The sequence below is a fragment of the Quercus lobata genome, chromosome 9, assembly GCF_001633185.2.
Source record: "Quercus lobata isolate SW786 chromosome 9, ValleyOak3.0 Primary Assembly, whole genome shotgun sequence".
In the NCBI taxonomy this organism is placed as follows: Eukaryota; Viridiplantae; Streptophyta; class Magnoliopsida; order Fagales; family Fagaceae; genus Quercus; species Quercus lobata.
The window spans coordinates 33,718,817-33,736,611 of record NC_044912.1 but is presented as its reverse complement, the minus strand read 5'-3'; the positions used below and the strand labels follow the sequence as shown (position 1 = coordinate 33,736,611).

The window sequence follows — 17,795 nt, the reverse complement described above, 5'->3', positions numbered from 1 at the left end:
TTTTTTTTTTTTTTTTTTTTTAATGCCGAAAAATATTTTACATTGAAACATACAAAGTCTTAAGTTTTGACATTTTTAATAAGCAAAAACATACTAAAAAAGGAAGCAAAAACATAGATAATTTGATGATTTGGTCATATTAATTAGGATAGAATACTAAAACCACCGTTGACTTTGGAGGTTTGGGCTAACACCTAGGACTTTCAAGTCTTTTAAAAAATATCCAATTTGCTATCTAAGCACAAACCACACTTACATCATTTGAAAGTTTCATACTTGTCCAAGTCCTTTACTTTTTGCAATAACTTTTTTTTTTTTTTTTGATGAGAAGACAGTAACCTTTATCAAAACGAAGATAACAATATTACAACATGAGTCATAGTAGACTCAACCATATAAGGAGTTTTCTTTATCAAAGTTACATAACCAACAACATGCTTAGCATATTGTGTCAATAAATGAGCAGGGCGATTATCCTATCGAAGAACATGTGGTACCCTTGTCCTCCAGAAGTCTTGCAGTTTCAATCTAATCCCCTCAATTAGATCGTTTATTGTTAATAGTGGTTCACTACATCCAGTTACTGCATCACAAACAATAGCTTTTCTTGATGTAGAGGTAACCAATTGTACATAAATACCAATGTCACAAGTATTACCAAATTAAAAAAAAAAAACAATTGAAATTGTAATTTGAACAATTTGTGTAACAAGTATTACTAAATACATTTCTCAAAAAAAAAAAAAAAAATATTACCAGATACAAAATTAGAGATGGAGAAACATATGTAAGTTTGTGATTAGGGAACAAATTTGAATTTATTGTTTTTGAAAAATTCGGTAGTTTTTGTATTTCACACCGTAATAATAAAGCCACGCGCAACGACCACGCGACACAGTACACACACATTTTCCCCCAAAATCAAATCACATACCAATAGGAAGTGAGAGAGACTTGGTCCTCTCCTCGCACGTTCGATTCCCACTCCATTCCATTACCATAATCAAAACCCAATTACCCCAAATACCAAAATTTGTGCTCTCACCAGTCACCACCAGAGCAAAGAAAGAGAGCCAAGCCAAGCAAAGCAGCTCATAGCATCACTCTCTCACACACACACACACGCATACAGCACTCTCTCGCTTTCCATCCCTACTTTCTCTCATACCGTTAGTCCCAAAATCAAACACCTTAACCCAAAAATCCCTCTCTTTCTCAAATCCCTTCTACAATGCCAGCTTCCCCTTCCTTCCCTTCAGGTCCTCTAACCTAAACTCTCTCTCTTTCTCATCACTTATTTATACTTTTGAATTTCACTTTTGACTCTATTTTATTTTTTATTTTTTGGTGTTTTCCTCAGAGACCCGCACCAAATGGAAGAAGCGAAAGAGAGAGCCCCAAATCTACCGGAGGCAGATGCACGACGAAGAAGACGAAGACGAAGAAGACAACCACCACGACGACCTAGACCCCCAAAACGACTCCGAGGACCCTCAATCCGACGCCGTTCCGCTCGATCCCAACGGCCTTAACGAGAGCGAGGTTTTGTCCGACGCCGGCGCCCGAATCTCCGACTTCCCTCCGGTCGTCAGGCACGCCGTCAATCGCCCTCACTCCTCCGTGCTGGCTATTGCGGCCTTAGAGCGTGCCAATGAGAGTGGAGACAGCAAGGGCCAGAATTCGATGGTTTTGGAGAATGTTTCGTATGGTCAGCTCCAGGCGCTTTCCGCCGTGCCTGCCGATTGTCCCGTGTTCGATCAGGACAGGATGGATGGCGCTGCCGCCGCCGCCGCAGCCGCCGCTGCCTATGTGATCACGCCGCCGCAGATTATGGAAGGCCGCGGGGTTGTCAAGCGGTATGGGAGTAGGGTTCATGTGGTGCCAATGCATTCAGGTACATAACATAAACATAGAGCTATATGATGAATGCATCTACTGGTTGCTTAGTTTTCAAGAAAATTGAGCAACATTGATTACTCTTTTAGCCCTAGAAAATGCACTCGAATGCAAATTTGCTAGTGTTTTACATAGTAAGTAACAAGCACTTGGACTATCTGTTGAGCTGGATAAGAAACATTGTGAGTGTTTTGTAAGATTCTACTTCTGATATTTTTGGAAATGATTGCTTTATCAATTTAAGCCCGTTCAGAGTGGAAGTTTATTTTGCTGTTGCTTTTATCCATTCCATTTATGGTTGCCTTGGTTGAGAGGAGTGGCTATAGTCTAACTGCTTTCATTTTATAATGAAATCTTGACACAAGACCAGTTGTCATATAGTCCATAAATGCACCATCATTTGGAAGACCAACAAAGTATAGTCTTGTTTGCACTTCTTTACCTCTTTTGTCCTCCTCCTTCTTCTTTAAATGAGTTATTTTAAAAAGCCCTTTTTTGGGGTGGTGGGTGTTTCAATGAATCGATCTAGTTTTTACTTGTACTCGTGTCAATATATGTATATAAATTTATAGATGTTGGAACACTTTTATGCATATTTGTAACTGTTTACTTATGTAGTAATCTTGATTTGTTCTTGTTGGGATTCTCTTACGTGCAGATTGGTTTTCACCGGCTACAGTGCATCGACTGGAGAGGCAAGTGGTGCCACATTTCTTCTCTGGGAAATCACCAGACCACACACCAGAGAAATACATGGAATGCAGGAACTACATTGTCGCCAAATACATGGAAAATCCAGAGAAGAGGCTCGTGGTCTCTGATTGCCAAGGACTGGTAGCTGGTGTTGATAACGAAGATTTAAATCGAATTGTTCGGTTTCTTGATCATTGGGGAATTATCAATTATTGTGCTGTGGCACCAAGTCGTGAGCCTTGGAATGGTGGGTCCTACTTAAGGGAGGATCCAAATGGTGAGATCCATGTGCCGTCAGCTGCTTTAAAGTCCATTGATAGTTTAATCAAATTTGACAAGCCCAAATGTCGGCTCAAAGCAGCTGATGTTTATTCGTCATTGTCATCTCATGATGCTGATGCCTCTAATCTGGACAACAGAATCCGTGAGCGTCTGTCTGAAAATCATTGCAATTATTGTTCTCGGTCTCTTCCCACTGTGTACTATCAGTCACAAAAGGAGGTAGATTACATTACATTTGATCTTTTTATTTTTTTATTTTCTCTATTGTTTCATCATTATTGAGTTTTTTCCATCCATGCACTTTGTTATCTCAATTGTATGTCTACTTAGAAGAATGGCAGGAAGTGCATTAAGTTTCTTGAATTGCAACATGTGACCTTACATTTTACCACCATACATAAACTTAAAAAAAAAAATCACGCTTCTGTCTAATATTATGCAACATAAATTCTACAATTAGTTTATTTTTTGCAAAGGACCTCTTTCTGGTCGAGATTTATATAAAAATATGGTCTGTGGCATGTGGCTTGTTAGCTTAATGCCACATCTAATCTTGGGGATTTATCTAGATATTGTTGAATGGTTGTTAGAATGTTAAAACTTTAGTTTTTGGGAACTCTCTTTATTGGAAAATCTTCTTGCTCTGCAGCCTCAATTCATTGATTTGATAGCCATTCCCTCTTAGAACCTCATCCCCATCATGGGGAATACTTATTAACTTGCAATTAGTAGGTGTTTAAAACACAACAGGTCTATTATAGAGGGAATTACACACTAACTATGGCGTGGATACCAAATTGGACCTATTAATGCTAGGTGATTTTATTGGACCTGATTGATCGTGATTGATGTTAGTTGATGCTATTAGAGGGATTTGATTTGGTTTTTATTTCCATATCTTATGTAGTCTCATTTTGAGATTATTTTCTTTCCATGTTGGATGTAATTTGGAGAGCCTATTAAAAGTCCTTTGGACTGACTATTGTAGATAGTGATCATGGATGAATGAAATTTTAGTTGGAAGTTTTCTCCCAGTGATTGGTACTGATTCCAAGAAAGTCTATATGTTAATTAATGGGTTCCTGTCATTCTCCCATGGTTGGTACTAATTCCAAGCAACCCTAGTTGCTAATTCTTAGGTTTATTCCTTCTTTTCTATTCTAATTATTTTTTTCCAATTTTGCAAACAGTAAGTGTTGATTCATAGGTTTTATCCATTTTTTACAATCACAAGTCTTGTTTTTGAGTTCATTGTCTTGTATCAGTTTTGGTGTCAAAGCAAACCTAGAGCCAATTAACAATAACCAGTCCCTAAATAACAAAGCCAAAACCTCCTCAAATTGTCACCCTTCAATCAACCAACACCCAAAACAACTACCCAAATCACACAGAATCCCCACCTCGCCATCATCCATTTTCATCCCACCAGATCCACCCAATCGAACTACCGTGAGCCCAACTGTGAATGTCCCATCAGATTCTAGCCTTCTACCTAAACCCATCACCTTCTCTAGTTGCCCAAAACCCCATGTAACTGCCACAACTGTGAAACCAACCACCCAACATTAAACTACACCATTGTAAGTCACTCCCACTGTTGTCAACATCAAAACTTTTGGCCCACCATCTAGATAGTTGGTGTGAGCACCAAAATAGGTTGTCTGTGTGCTAGTAATGGATGTAGAGTTAGAAGATTTATGGATCTAGGGTTTAGAATGAGAAGAAGAAAAGAGAGAGGAGAAAGGGAGAAAATAAGAGTGGCAATTCCCCCCTCCCCAATTGTTTGAACTATTGAATTATGTGAAAATAAAAAAGGGCCTACATGCCTCAATGCTCAAATAACTCAAAATTTTTATTAATCAACTCAATCTTCCTTTGAGTACATTGAGCACAATAATATATGAGGACTCTTTCTTGTACTAGTATTATTAGATTTTTCTAGTAGTCTAAAAACCTGATAGATACTAACTTGGAATTATATATAAAAAAAAAAAAGACAAGATATCTTGAGTCTCCCATAAAATTTTAGACTCAACTAAATTACCAAAATACCCTTAATTCTCAACAATTGTAAAAATTATAGTTTTGCCTCTTAATTCTCGTTATATTCTATATGAAATTGGTGATGGGTCAAGTGTGAAGTTTTGGCAAGACTGGTGATGGGTCAAGTGTGAAGTTTTGGCAAGACTGGTCGTGTGGGGAGATACCTCTTGCATTTAGTTATCCCGAATTATTTAGAATGTGCTGAGATAAGGAGGCAAGTATGGTTGAGTATATGAAGTTCACTAACGGGGTCCTTTATTGGGATGTAAGTTTTTTTAGGACTACCCATGATTGGGAATTGGAGGCTTTGTTGGACTTCATGGCTACCATTTATGGCTCTTCTGTAAGGGGGATTGGGGAGGATAAAATATGCTGGAAACTAGATAGAAATAAGGGGTTTATGGTTAGTGCTTATTACCATATTTTAGTTGGCTGTGATCTTCTCTTCCCTTGGAAGAGCATATGGAAGCAAAAGATCTCCTCAGGTGGCTTTCTTTATATGGACGGCTGCTTGGGGGGATTGTTTGATGATTGATAATTTAAGAAAAAGAAGGGTTTGGGTTATGGATTGGTATTATATGTGCAAGTGTAATTGAGAGTCGGTTGATCATCTTTTCCTTCATTGTCCGGTTGCTATGGAACTTGGTCTATGGTTTTGGGTCCATTTGGAGTAAGTTGGGTTATGCCAAAGTCTATTGTGGGGCTCCTAGCTTGCTGGCAAGGTCGGTTTGGTCATCATCGAAATGGACATATTTGGCTAACTGTTCCCCATTTGGTGTCTTTGGAGGGAAAGAAATAGCAGGTGTTTCGAAGATAATGAGAGATCTTTGCCAGACCTCAAGTTATTTTTCTTTAGAACCTTATTGGATTGGTTGTTAGCTTTGCGAAACCAATCATTTTCTTCTCTTCTTGATTTATGTAATTTTTGTATTTGATTTGTTGACCCTTGTACACTTCTTGTGTACTACTAGGGTGTCCCTTTTTTGATATCAATAAATCTTATTACTTACAAAAAATACAAAAGTGACCATTACTTATTGAATAAAAACCCAATTAAATAACTGATCTAGACCTTTAAAACCATACGGCTTTACTTCAATTGGGCTTCACATGTGGACTCCATAAAATAGGTCTTGATTCTTGAATAGGCAAATTTGTGAAGTAGTAACAAATTAATCTTCCATGGCTGCGTCTGATTGATTGTGATTGATGCTATTAGAGGGATTTGATTTTATTGGAGTTTTGTTTCCATAGCTTATGTATCTCATTATAAAAAGTTTATTTTCTTTCCATGTTGGTTGTACTTGAGACGGCCTATTAAATGCCCCCCTAGAGACACTTGCTATTGTAGACAATTGATAATGGATTAATAAACTTTTGGTTGCAAGTTTTCTTCCAATGCTTGGTGCTTATTCACAAGTTCCTATCATTCCATGCTTGGTGCTTATTCTTAAGTTTATTTTTATTATTATTTTTTTTTCTGTTCTTTTTTTATTCTCAACCCCCTTTGAGAATTCTCTGCTGCATCAAACTACTTTTTATCAAAAGTTAGATATTTAATATTATATTAGTTTCTTTCATCCCTGAAAAAAAATTATATGCACTGAATGTTGATGTGATGTATTTTATGATAGTTTTTCTAATGCAATTAGTTGGCAATCATGTTCCTTGTTAGGGCTCGCTACTGAGCACTAGTTCAAATGGTACTTCCTCCATTGATAATATTGGGTTCAAGATCATTGGGTGCATATATAACTTACCAATAAAAAAAGGGCTTCTTGTTAGGACTCATACTTAGTTTTTTGGTAGCTTGGGCAATTCCATTGTCTTTGTTAAGCGTAAGTTGATTATTGCTGCAGAAACTGCACAAGAGAAATACTAGGGTCCACTTGGTATTTCTTATTACTGGCTGATGGAACCTTCTCTTAATGTAATTTTTTGTCATGGTTGTAAAATAAATAAGAAAGTCTTTACAGAATAAAGGCACCGTAGGGAATGGTAATTTGAAACTAATGCAACTCTATCAGAAAGGAAAAACAGGGTTTGAATTACTTTCTGGGTGTGTTTTGACATTTGAGTACAATTACTATTTTAGTTCTCCCAATTATTATTCACACTATATCAAGCAGTAAAAGATAATAGTGAGATTGGATTTTAATACGTTAAAGCTTCTTCACAATCAAATATTATTCCAAGAGTTAAACGTGCGCAAGTAATTTGTATTTCAGTACGATCAAGACTTCGAAGCTCTTTATTGTCAATTCCATCAACAATTCTCTTAGTTATTTGTATTTGTTATAAGGCCCTAGCTTGATCTGTTTTTGTGGACTTAAGGAGACATTTGTTGATGGCCCGAGGTTGATGTCAATCTAACTGATAAGTTGGACTTAAATTGCCTTGATATGTTGCCCTTCAGTCTAAGGGATTCTCTATAAACTAACTTTAATTGCTTTGTGTGAAACATCAAGGCAGTAAAATGTAGAGACTAAGTAAGGCAGTAAAATGTAGAGACTAAGTACTGAACATGACATGTTTGTATTCCATAATTTTTGTAGAATAATATATGGAAATTTTACAAATAATTTATACCAAATGTGGTATTGCCATTTTACATTTATTGACAGAATATGCACCCAATTAAAGTGTTATGCGCATATTCACATAAATACTCCATCTTTGTTGCATTTTATTAAGATGCCAGCTGAATCGCTGTTTAGTTTTTCGTGGTATCACCAGTCTTCAATTCTAGTCTTTTTTAGGCAAAAGCTCTGTCTTCACCTTTTAACCTTTAGAATATATAACAACTAACTTATGCTTGCTCCTAGAGAGAGTGGTTTGACATTTTAGTTCCTAATCCTTTAAGGGGGTTAGGTAATGCACAAACCAAAAGGAATCAGTTGGAAGACATCTTTTATATGTGCAATTGGTAAATAGTAAGGAATATGATCAGTTGCCTAAAAATGTACGGAAGAAAAAAGAAACTGGATAATACGCTGCTGTATGCCTAATCAAGATGTAAAAGGGTGTAACTTGGAACCAGCCTATTGGAGGGGAGAGATAGGAAGTATCTTGCTTCCCATCATACTCATGAGGCCAGTCAGGTGTGCCTAAACCTGAAGGCATGAGGTTTAAGAAATTGGTACAATCTTTTGAATAAATAACTACATACTTAATAAACTGGTAAAAGGATGCTGATTTTGAACAAACCTTAGGTTGGCATATGCTAAACAATACAACTGCTTAGGGTGGAGAAGCTTAGCCCATGTATAATCCCCCTACTCTGAAGAATTCTGGTTACTTTTAAATCTTGATTTTAATCATTATTTTCAGTTAAACCAGTTATTAGTTTGATTCTACTGCAATGGCTAATTAGCATCTCATGTGACAGATTGATACACTACTATGCTCTGATTGCTTCCATGAGGGGAGGTTTGTTACTGGCCATTCTAGCATAGATTTTATAAGGATGGATTCTACTAATGATTATGGTGATCCAGATGGGGAAAGTTGGACTGATCAGGAAACTTTACTACTACTTGAGGCAATGGAAATCTACAATGAGAATTGGAATGAAATTGCCGACCATGTTGGTACCAAGTCTAAAGCACAATGCATTCTTCACTTTCTCCGTCTACCCATGGAGAATGGCCTACTGGAAAATATTGAAGTTCCAGGCATATCATCCAACTCGTCAAATGGAGATGACCGTGGAAGATCAAATTCAAATTATAATGGGGATTCAGCAGGTGATATAATTTATTTAGAGTGTTGACCCTTTAAGTAATGATGATTTATCTGTAACAGTTTATGTCTACATTTTATTTATTTATTTATAGGATCCTGCCATGAAGATGCTGATCCTGAAAGCAGACTCCCTTTTGCAAATTCTGGGAATCCAGTTATGGCCCTGGTAGGTGACTATTAGTCCATGCTTTCATAGTATTTAGAGTAACAGTACACACATGAAAGTTATGTAAATTTGATGCTGGAGTTCTGTGATCCATTTCTTGCTAATATTGTTAGCAGAAAATTGTGTGGTTTGTTATTGACCACTTTTCCCAAAATACCAAGGAAATTGAATGGTTTAACTTTATTGTGTGGGCATTGCCTAGTCCAGTTATTGGCTCTGTGAAGTGGAAGATCTATTATCTTTCATAAACGTGATTACAATGTATTATATTTCATTATTTGTTGTTCTTTTTGTGTTCATGGTGCAGCAAGTCCAACTAATTGAAACAGATAAAGTGCTCCAAATAGAATGTTTAATCAATATGATGACAGTGTTCCCAGCAAAAAATAAAATAAAATATGACGATAGAGTTGGGGAGTATTGAAAAAGAAGAAGAAGAGTATATTAGATGCTTATATACACAGACTAGTGGATATGTAAACAAAATAAATTATCTCATCAGATATGTGACTCTTATTTGTTTCACATTGTAACTTTACTGTGTGGGTGGATCTGTGAGCAAATGTTGTGCAATTATTTCAAGGTTCTGAGATTTTCTTTTTTTGTTAGTGATTCCTTTTCTGGAACAGTTCCTGTGTGAAAATTCGTGTTGTGCTTGTTTAATGCAAACAATTCAAAAACCATTTGTAAATGTAAAACAGTACCAAAAAGTTAGTAAGCTTAATAAATCTGGAAGCATGTTATAATTGTCAATGTGCATGCAATGAAGTTAAATTGTTTAATAACATTGATGGAGAATACTTGTAGTATCATGTGTTTTAACAAAAGATTTGGAACTTAAAACACACAATCAACTTTCTTCACCTCTTCCTGACATTTAAAAGGTTCTCTTGGTCTCTCCATGGACATGGTCATATGCCGCCCTAGTTTTCAACTTGTGAGTAACTCTTGAGATTTCACCTTCCACTTTGAGTTAAACACGTGTTTGCAATATTTGCAATAAAAGCCACATCAAATATCATTCGATTCTCATCTGAAGAAAATGATCAAGCCTCATATGTCCACCATTTCTTGTTGGCCATAGAAACCCTATTATTAATTTATATCTATTGAAGATCATATTTATGTCTATATTATTGGATTTATCTGAATCCATGTTTTTTTTTTGGCCTTCTTTTGTCCTTTAGCTTCTTCCATTGAGTTGATATAACTCTTCTTTAGAGGATTGGTCAATGTTATTTATTTCATATGGTTCTCAACAAAAGCATTGTATTATTGAGAGACCACTGTATCCATTGATATTTTCAACACCTTATGCAATGATGTTAACATTTTCCCTTCAAATGGTTAAATCTATCATCTTGAATATCTACTTTGCATTCTTATAATTAAGGATTTACCACATATTTTCCCATTCACTTCTAAGAGAATTTTCATGAAATCCTCCCTTACTACCCCGAACACCTATGGTAAAAGGTAGATGTAATTTTAGCTGATTATTGAACCTTGTAGCCTTGATAAGTTTCACCTTCTTGAAAAGTTCCCCCCCGCGGCGCGCGGGCAACCAAAAAAAAAAAAAAAAAACCCTGGATTTTACATTGCATCTTTTGCATTAAGAACTGTATTGGTATTCTATTCATCCTCTTCTACATACAAATCTTCAAGTCTCATGTTTCTCCTACTATTCTGAAAGAAGTTCATGTTTTATCTATCCTTTTTAGCTAGAAAGCCCTTGGAGTTTGTCTTATTCTTTTCCAACTCATCAAAACCCCATAATTCCTTTCTTTCTTCTCCTCCTCCCCCCCCCCCCCCCCCCCCCCCCCCCAACAACCAATAAGAATCTCAATGCTAGAAAGATGTAAGAACAGGCATTAAAACATGAAAAAGTATATAGTTGAGGCAGTGAATGGGGTGCTTCACTAGATATCCTGAATATAAGCCTTCTTGTTTCATAGAATTTTAAGAAGAGAGAAAATGTTGGAATTTCATGACAAAAATGAACTCTTTTCTAGGTTGCCTTTTTGGCCTCTGCTGTTGGACCAAGAATTGCCGCAGCCTGTGCCCATGCTTCTTTGGCAGCATTGTCTGATGAGAATGGCTTATCTGCTTCTGGAAGCATTATACAGATAGAAGGATCTGGACATGGTAATAGGTTAGTGTATTTCCTTCTTAAAATTTTACAACAGAACATTGATAGTTTCCTTTAATTTTGCCATTCCATTGTATCAAACTATGTTTCTTGTCTTTGGATTTATGCTCATGGGGTTATCAGAGGATATAAGTTTGCAGTCTTTTGTCCTAGTTTTAGGAGCTGTTGAGTAGCATTTCCACTTCCTATTTTTATCCTTGAAAAATGGACTTTTCCCATGTGCCATTTTGTATGCACCTTATGGCTTCTACTTTATTGGCGAAGTTTTGTAAGTATGGAGGAAATTTTTATTGTTATGGCTTACAAGAAACCCTCTTTTAAAGCTTGTTCGTTGAAATTATTGCATATCCATCAATGTTAGGTTATGTGTTCTGTACACAGAATAAAAAATTTCTTTTTCACCTGTGAAGGATGAACTCAGAGAGTGTACATGGCAGAGAAGGTGTTCGTCATGGAGAAATTGCAAATTCAATCCATCAAAAAGGTAAGCCATAGTTTGCTTTCCTGTCATCCCTCCCCCCCCACAACCTCCACACACACACAAAATTTATCAGCTAAAGTTTGTACTAAAATTTCATGTGGAAAAAACTTCAGAAGAGAATTCAGGAGTACATGGTTCATGGGGTCAAAATGAGGCAAAGATTCCATTATCTGCAGAAAAAGTTAAAGCTGCTGCTAAAGCTGGCCTTGCTGCTGCAGCAACAAAGGCAAAGCTGTTTGCAGATCATGAAGAACGGGAAATTCAGCGGCTATCTGCTAATATCATAAATCATCAGGTTTAATACTGATAGATATAATAGGTTTATTAAATTTTATATTTGTCTTTTCTCTTTCACTGTGTTTGACTATTTCCCCCTTATATTCCTCTTTTTCTCTTTTCTTTTTTTAATAGGTAATAATAATTTTATTGAAACGAGACTACTTCGTGAAAAAAGACACGAAGCAGCCTAAAGAATTATGATTGAAAAATATCTACAAATAAATTGACTCTATGAAGGATTGAACAGAATTACTCTCTGTGAGATCAATCATAAAGATAACTAATGCAGCATGTTTGCAATTGAGTTGACATGCACTCCACATCCTCAAAAGTATGTCGATTTCCTTCCCTCCAAATAGTCCACATCAAACATAAAGGAATAAGATTTCAGATATTAGGTCCCTTACTCTGCCACCCACATAATAAATCAAGAATTTTCTTCTGTAATACCCACTGAATCCCAAACCTCCTGAATGTAAAACTCAACAGCTCAAAAGCTACACTACAATGAATCAAAAGGTGGTCCACAGTCTCCCCACTACAATGGTACATACAACACCAACTCACCATAGAATAACCTCTCTTGATAAGGTTCTCACAAGTAAGAATTTTCACCAAAGCTGCTGTCCACCCAAAAAAGGAAACTCTCCAAGGAGCCTTGACCCTCCATATGGCTTTGCGAGGGAAAGACAGGGATTGAGCTCTGTATGTCTCATAAAAAGATCGCACGGTTAGTTGGTTTTGTAATATAACCCCTCTTATATTCCTCGTCTTCTGTTTAATAAATGCTACTGCAGTGATTAATTGTTAGCTGTTAGTTGTTAGTAGATGGAGTTGGAACTCTTGAGGAAAACTTGAGGCCAGGCCCAGGGGGCAAGGCTTTTATCTGTATTTGACTTGTGTTGGGGGCTTGACATCGGACATAGGGGAACAAAGTCAAATCAGATTTAGAATTCCTGTCAGACCTGTCAGTGCTTGGATAGCTTGGATTTTGAGGAATTAGGGTTAGGGTTTGGTGGGAAAAAGACCGAAAAATAGTAAGTAATAATATAGGGGTTTTAATGGTAAAAGGAATACTTGGATTTGGGGATGAAATAAAAGGGAAAAAACTAAGATTTGGGTTGCTGTCTCCGTTTTATAAACAGTAACCCCTGAACAGTGTTTTCTTTTTGGGATATTTGGGGTTAATTGATGGATGGGTGGTTTACGGTTTTAAAGTTTTGGATTTCGGGTTTAAAAGATGATAAATCAATTGTGTTTGCAAGGTTTTAACTTTTAAGTTGTTGGGAATTTTAAGTATGAAATTTAAGGTGGGGGATGGTTCTTCTACTAAATTTTGGCATGATCCATGGAGCGAGGGACTTCCTTGGGAAAATAACTTCACAGAGCTATACGATATTTCCAGTAATAAGGAAGCTTCAGTGGCTGAGTTGCTGTCTTTTGAAGGGGAAAACTACAATTGAAATATTAGTTTTATACCAGTTCAAGATTGGGAGTTAGAATTGGTTGTCTCCTTAATGGACCTTTTATTTATCTTGGCTCTTTGAGAAGGAATGGCATGGATAAAATTTGTTGGAAACTATCTCCTCGGGGCATGTTTGATGTTCGCTCTTACTATAAGGCTTTACAACCTCTAAATTCGTTCTCTTCCGTGGAAGCCTCTATGGAAACCAAATGAGCTGACAAAGGTTAGTTTCTAAGGACAATGGTGTGGGGAAAATTTTTGACTATTGATAATTTACGGAGGTAGAAAGTGGTTACAGTGGATTGGTGTTGTACATGTAAGAAAAACGGGGAGACTACTGATCACCTATTCCTACATTACCCAGTAGCCCAAGAGTTGTGGAATATGGTGTGATAACTATCTGGGGTCTATTGGGTCATGCCACGTGGTGTTGTGGATCTCTTAGCAAGTTGGTTAGGCAAGTTGAACAGACACAGAAAGTGCTTTGGAGTATGATCCTGAGTTGAAATTGATTCCTGAGTTGAAACTTCTCTTGTTACTGACCTTGCTTGACTGGACAAATGCTTCTGGTGTTTTTACATTTAACTCTCTGCCTGATATGCTTGGTTTTTGTACTTTCTATGTCATTTGATTTGTTTTTTTTTTATTTTTTATTTTTTGTTTTTTTGTTTTTTTTTTGCCTCTTAGCACACTGCCTGTGTGCTTTGCTTTTCTCTGTATTTTCCTTTAGCATTTTTCAATGAAGTTTATTAATTATCAAAAAAAAAAGTACGGAAAAGTATAACGATAAACTTCTAAGCATCACACCTCAGAGAAGGTTATCTCAAACAAACCTCAAACAAAACTTCATAGTTTCTGAAAATTTAGAAACTTATTCTTCATCTCTTCTATTGAATAGAAAGCTTTACATCCATATAAATAGATAAATTATACCTAACCTTAATAGGACTCCACTTTGATAACTAAACCCAAACTATATAAGTGTATAACTAAACTAAGAAATAAAACCCAGCAAAGCCGCAAAATAAGACTAGGGATGGTAAATTGGGGTGAGGGGGATGGGTTATATTAGGAGTGCCCCTGTTCCCTCTTTGGAGTGGGCAAAATATGCACAGGATGGCAGCAGGGTAGGGCAGGTTGGAGGTATTTTTCTATCCCTAATGAGGTGACTTCAACAATTATTTTTTGGATAAATATTAAATAATGAGGTGCCTCCAACATTAATGAGGTAAAAATTAAAGATTAAGGGGATGGGCGGTCATATGAGTGCTAACAGAGGGAGAAAACGAGTGTTTGAGAGATGTGATAAAATATTTATAAAAATAAATAAATTATAAATAGCATATGTATACAAAATATTAAATTATTCATAAATAGTATACACACACAGATACATTCGGGGCAGGGTGGGGTGAGCAAAACCCATCCTTGCCCTATAACCCCTGCAGGGCAGGGAGGGAAGTGTGGGGTAAAGCAGGGTAAGGCAAGGGAAGTTTTGCCATCCCTAAATTAGACCCAAAGGACCCAAGTCTAAAAATCAGAAAATTAAAAAATTGCTACTGAAAATTTTAAAATAATATTGGTTTCTCTGCCTATATCAGGGCTTGAACTTATCTCAGTTTGGTCTATGTTCCTTACCTTTCTTTCACTTTTGAGGGTTATAAATTTTCTTCTGTATTCCCCCCTTGGATGATTTCTTTAATTCAACTATTGTGCATTGTTTTTAACTTTATCTGGTTTTGATGGGTCGGAAAGAACCTTGGACGTGGAACCCAACAAGGGGCATGCCTTTTAATTTATCATCTAGCTGGGCCCTGATTTCCATCCTCAATTCATTAATTTGTAGTTTGGTAGAGGATTTGGCCGACACCAAGTAATTGGACTAGGCTATGTTGATTTGTATCCATAGAGCATTTGAATGCCACTTGACTATTATGAGTTGTGTCTTTTGTAGGATGCCAAATAAGTCCATTGTGCTTCTAATCCCATTATGTATTCTTTATGTTTTCCTAACTTGGTTAAATGGAAACAGTACTATTATTTGTGGGCATAGCCATCAGTGATGACTCCTTGTTGAATCTTGAACTTCTATATATGTTGCTCTGCAAGACGTGATAGGTTTACACGTTTCTTCAGAAAATCATGTTCACCCTCTTAATGAAACTCTCTTTTATATCACTTTGTTGGTGAAACTGCTGATTTGGACACACCTATGAGCTTACTGATTTTCATTAACTGTATAATGTGCTACAATCAGGCCCTAGAAAAGCTGGATTTTTTCTTTTGAGAATTAAAAGGCCTATCAGGAGATGACAATCATGACATTGCCATTAATAAATCACCTTTTTGGTTGTATTGTCTCTTCACTGCCTGTTATAGTTTCCCCTAATATTTTCTTATTTACAAAATGTTGTCTGTCTTTAAGCAGTTACTTTAATTGAATTGGAAAATTTCTTTATGAATTATGATCCCCTCATTGAAAGAAAACTAAAATTCCCAAAACCATTTCTGTGCTATGAAATTTACTTGACAGTTGAAAAGATTGGAGCTGAAGCTGAAGCAATTTGCTGAAGTGGAAACGTTTTTGATGAAAGAATGCGAACAAGTTGAGAGGACAAGACAGAGGATTGCTGCTGAGAGGGCCCGCATGATATCAGCTCGATTTGGATCTGCTGGGGCCACTTCACCAATGATTCTACCAGGTGTTGGTCCTTCCATGGTTAACAATAATACCAGCAACAATAGGCAACAAATTATATCAGCTTCACCTTCACAGCCGAGCATTCCGGGATATAATAACAATCAACCAGTCCATCCCCACATGCCATTTATGCCGCGGCAGCAAATGTTTGGAATGGGGCCAAGGTTGCCCATGTCAGCAATACAGCAGTCACCTACTTCAAATGTCATGTTCAACTCTTCAGGGAATGTACAGCCTACTCTCAATCAACCAATGCTTCGACCTGTATCTGGTACTAGCTCTAGTTTAGGTTAGAAAAGAGAACATTATATGAGTTCTCAATTTTATGATTCAATTCCTTTTGGTGATTCATTTCTGCATTGGAAACGAAAAGGGCAGAAAAAGGTTAAATGGATCAGCCAGGAAATCTGCCTCACATTTGTCTATTTTTGATTTAAACAGAAATTAGATGGGGCAGATATTGTAGGTCTTGTAATTGTATACTGTCAAAAATAGGAATTAGTTTCTCCCAAAGCAAATTATACTATGAAATTAGTGTTCGGAATAGATTTGGTTGGCTCATCCTTGAATTTAAAAAGTATATTCTTTCATGTTGTTTTGTTTAGAACGCACGTTATGAGAGGAAAGATGTATATGTCTCTTGCATAAAATGTAGAACGGTTATCATAACTAACAACCGAATGCAATGTGTTGCACACGGTCTGTGCCCCATGGTGCACGCAACACTGAGTGGGGTGGTTTTCCTTTTTTGCATTACTAACGACGTTGGTTTGGTTGTTTTAGAGGTTAATTTTAAACCGGACATGATTTTTTATATTTATTGGTTGGACACATAAATTTAGTTGGTAAATTGTGTTGGAGTTATATTTCCTTTGCACTCTTGAACTATTAAGTTAATTTTGTTCTTGAAGTTGCAAAATAGTTTAAAACTTTAGTGTCAACTCTGTCCTTCCTTTTTAGAAACTAATTTTCTTGAAATTGTTTTATGAATCAAGTTATTTGATGTATGGCTAATTTTTATATTTACGAATACGAAATCATGCAGTTTAGAAGAGGCATGATTTGTTTGATTTAGCAATTAATTTAGGCACAAATAGGGACAAAAGTAACTTTGAATCATTTATAAAATTTTAGGATTAAATTGACATCATTGATTGTTGTTCATTCATGATGAAGGTTTGAAATAATAATTTAACCTTATTTACATTATTTTGGTTCATATATTTTGGGGTTATATATAGTCAATTTGGTTTCTATATATATATATTTTTCAGTAGTCAATTTGGTCTATGTTATTTTTATCTTGCAGTTAGTTAATTTAGTTTGGTGATTTGATTGTGCCTTAAATGGATTTGCATGTAATTTGGATTAATGAATTAATTTGGCATTTGGGTAATTGATTAGTTGATTTAAGGTCAATCTTTAACTCTACAACTAGACTTTATAATTTATAGAGACACTCTCTGGTCTCTTCTATTCTAAGAGAGAGAAATGTACTGAATGGACCGTAGTGACCAAAGTGGACCGAAACGAACTGAAGTGGATTGAATGGATTGAAATGGATTGCAGTGGACCGAATGGGCCTAAATGCAATGGTGATGTGGCTTAATAGGAGCATAGAAACAATAAATCTTATGCTTTAGTTTTTAGATATTTATAGATATAAATGAGACTAAATAACTATTATGAAAATTTTAATGTCGTTACAATAATTATCATATTAATGACAAACTTAGAAGTTTAACATAAATTTACGAAGGTGCAGTGGAAACTACGATAGGCAGTTCAACTACACTTACATAAGAAGAAAGCCTTAGATGAAGTTGAAGAAAGTTCATGTCTCATTTAACTTGGGAGCTCCCTCCCACTAATGAAACACCTTGGCACTTGTTGCAT

The 17,795-nt window shown here is 36.2% G+C and overlaps 1 protein-coding gene across 1 annotated transcript; it reads left to right on the top strand.

Moving 5' to 3' along the window:
* Positions 1–889: 889 nt before the first annotated feature.
* On the top strand, positions 890–16,642 carry LOC115959609 (SWI/SNF complex subunit SWI3C). Its single transcript, XM_031078054.1, has 9 exons — positions 890–1,259; positions 1,361–1,894; positions 2,555–3,090; positions 8,303–8,660; positions 8,751–8,824; positions 10,837–10,976; positions 11,384–11,457; positions 11,568–11,749; positions 15,732–16,642. Exons 1-9 carry the CDS (start codon positions 1,232–1,234, stop codon positions 16,191–16,193), a joined length of 2,388 nt encoding a protein of 795 aa, XP_030933914.1. The 5' UTR covers positions 890–1,231; the 3' UTR covers positions 16,194–16,642.
* The last annotated feature ends 1,153 nt before the right edge of the window (positions 16,643–17,795 follow it).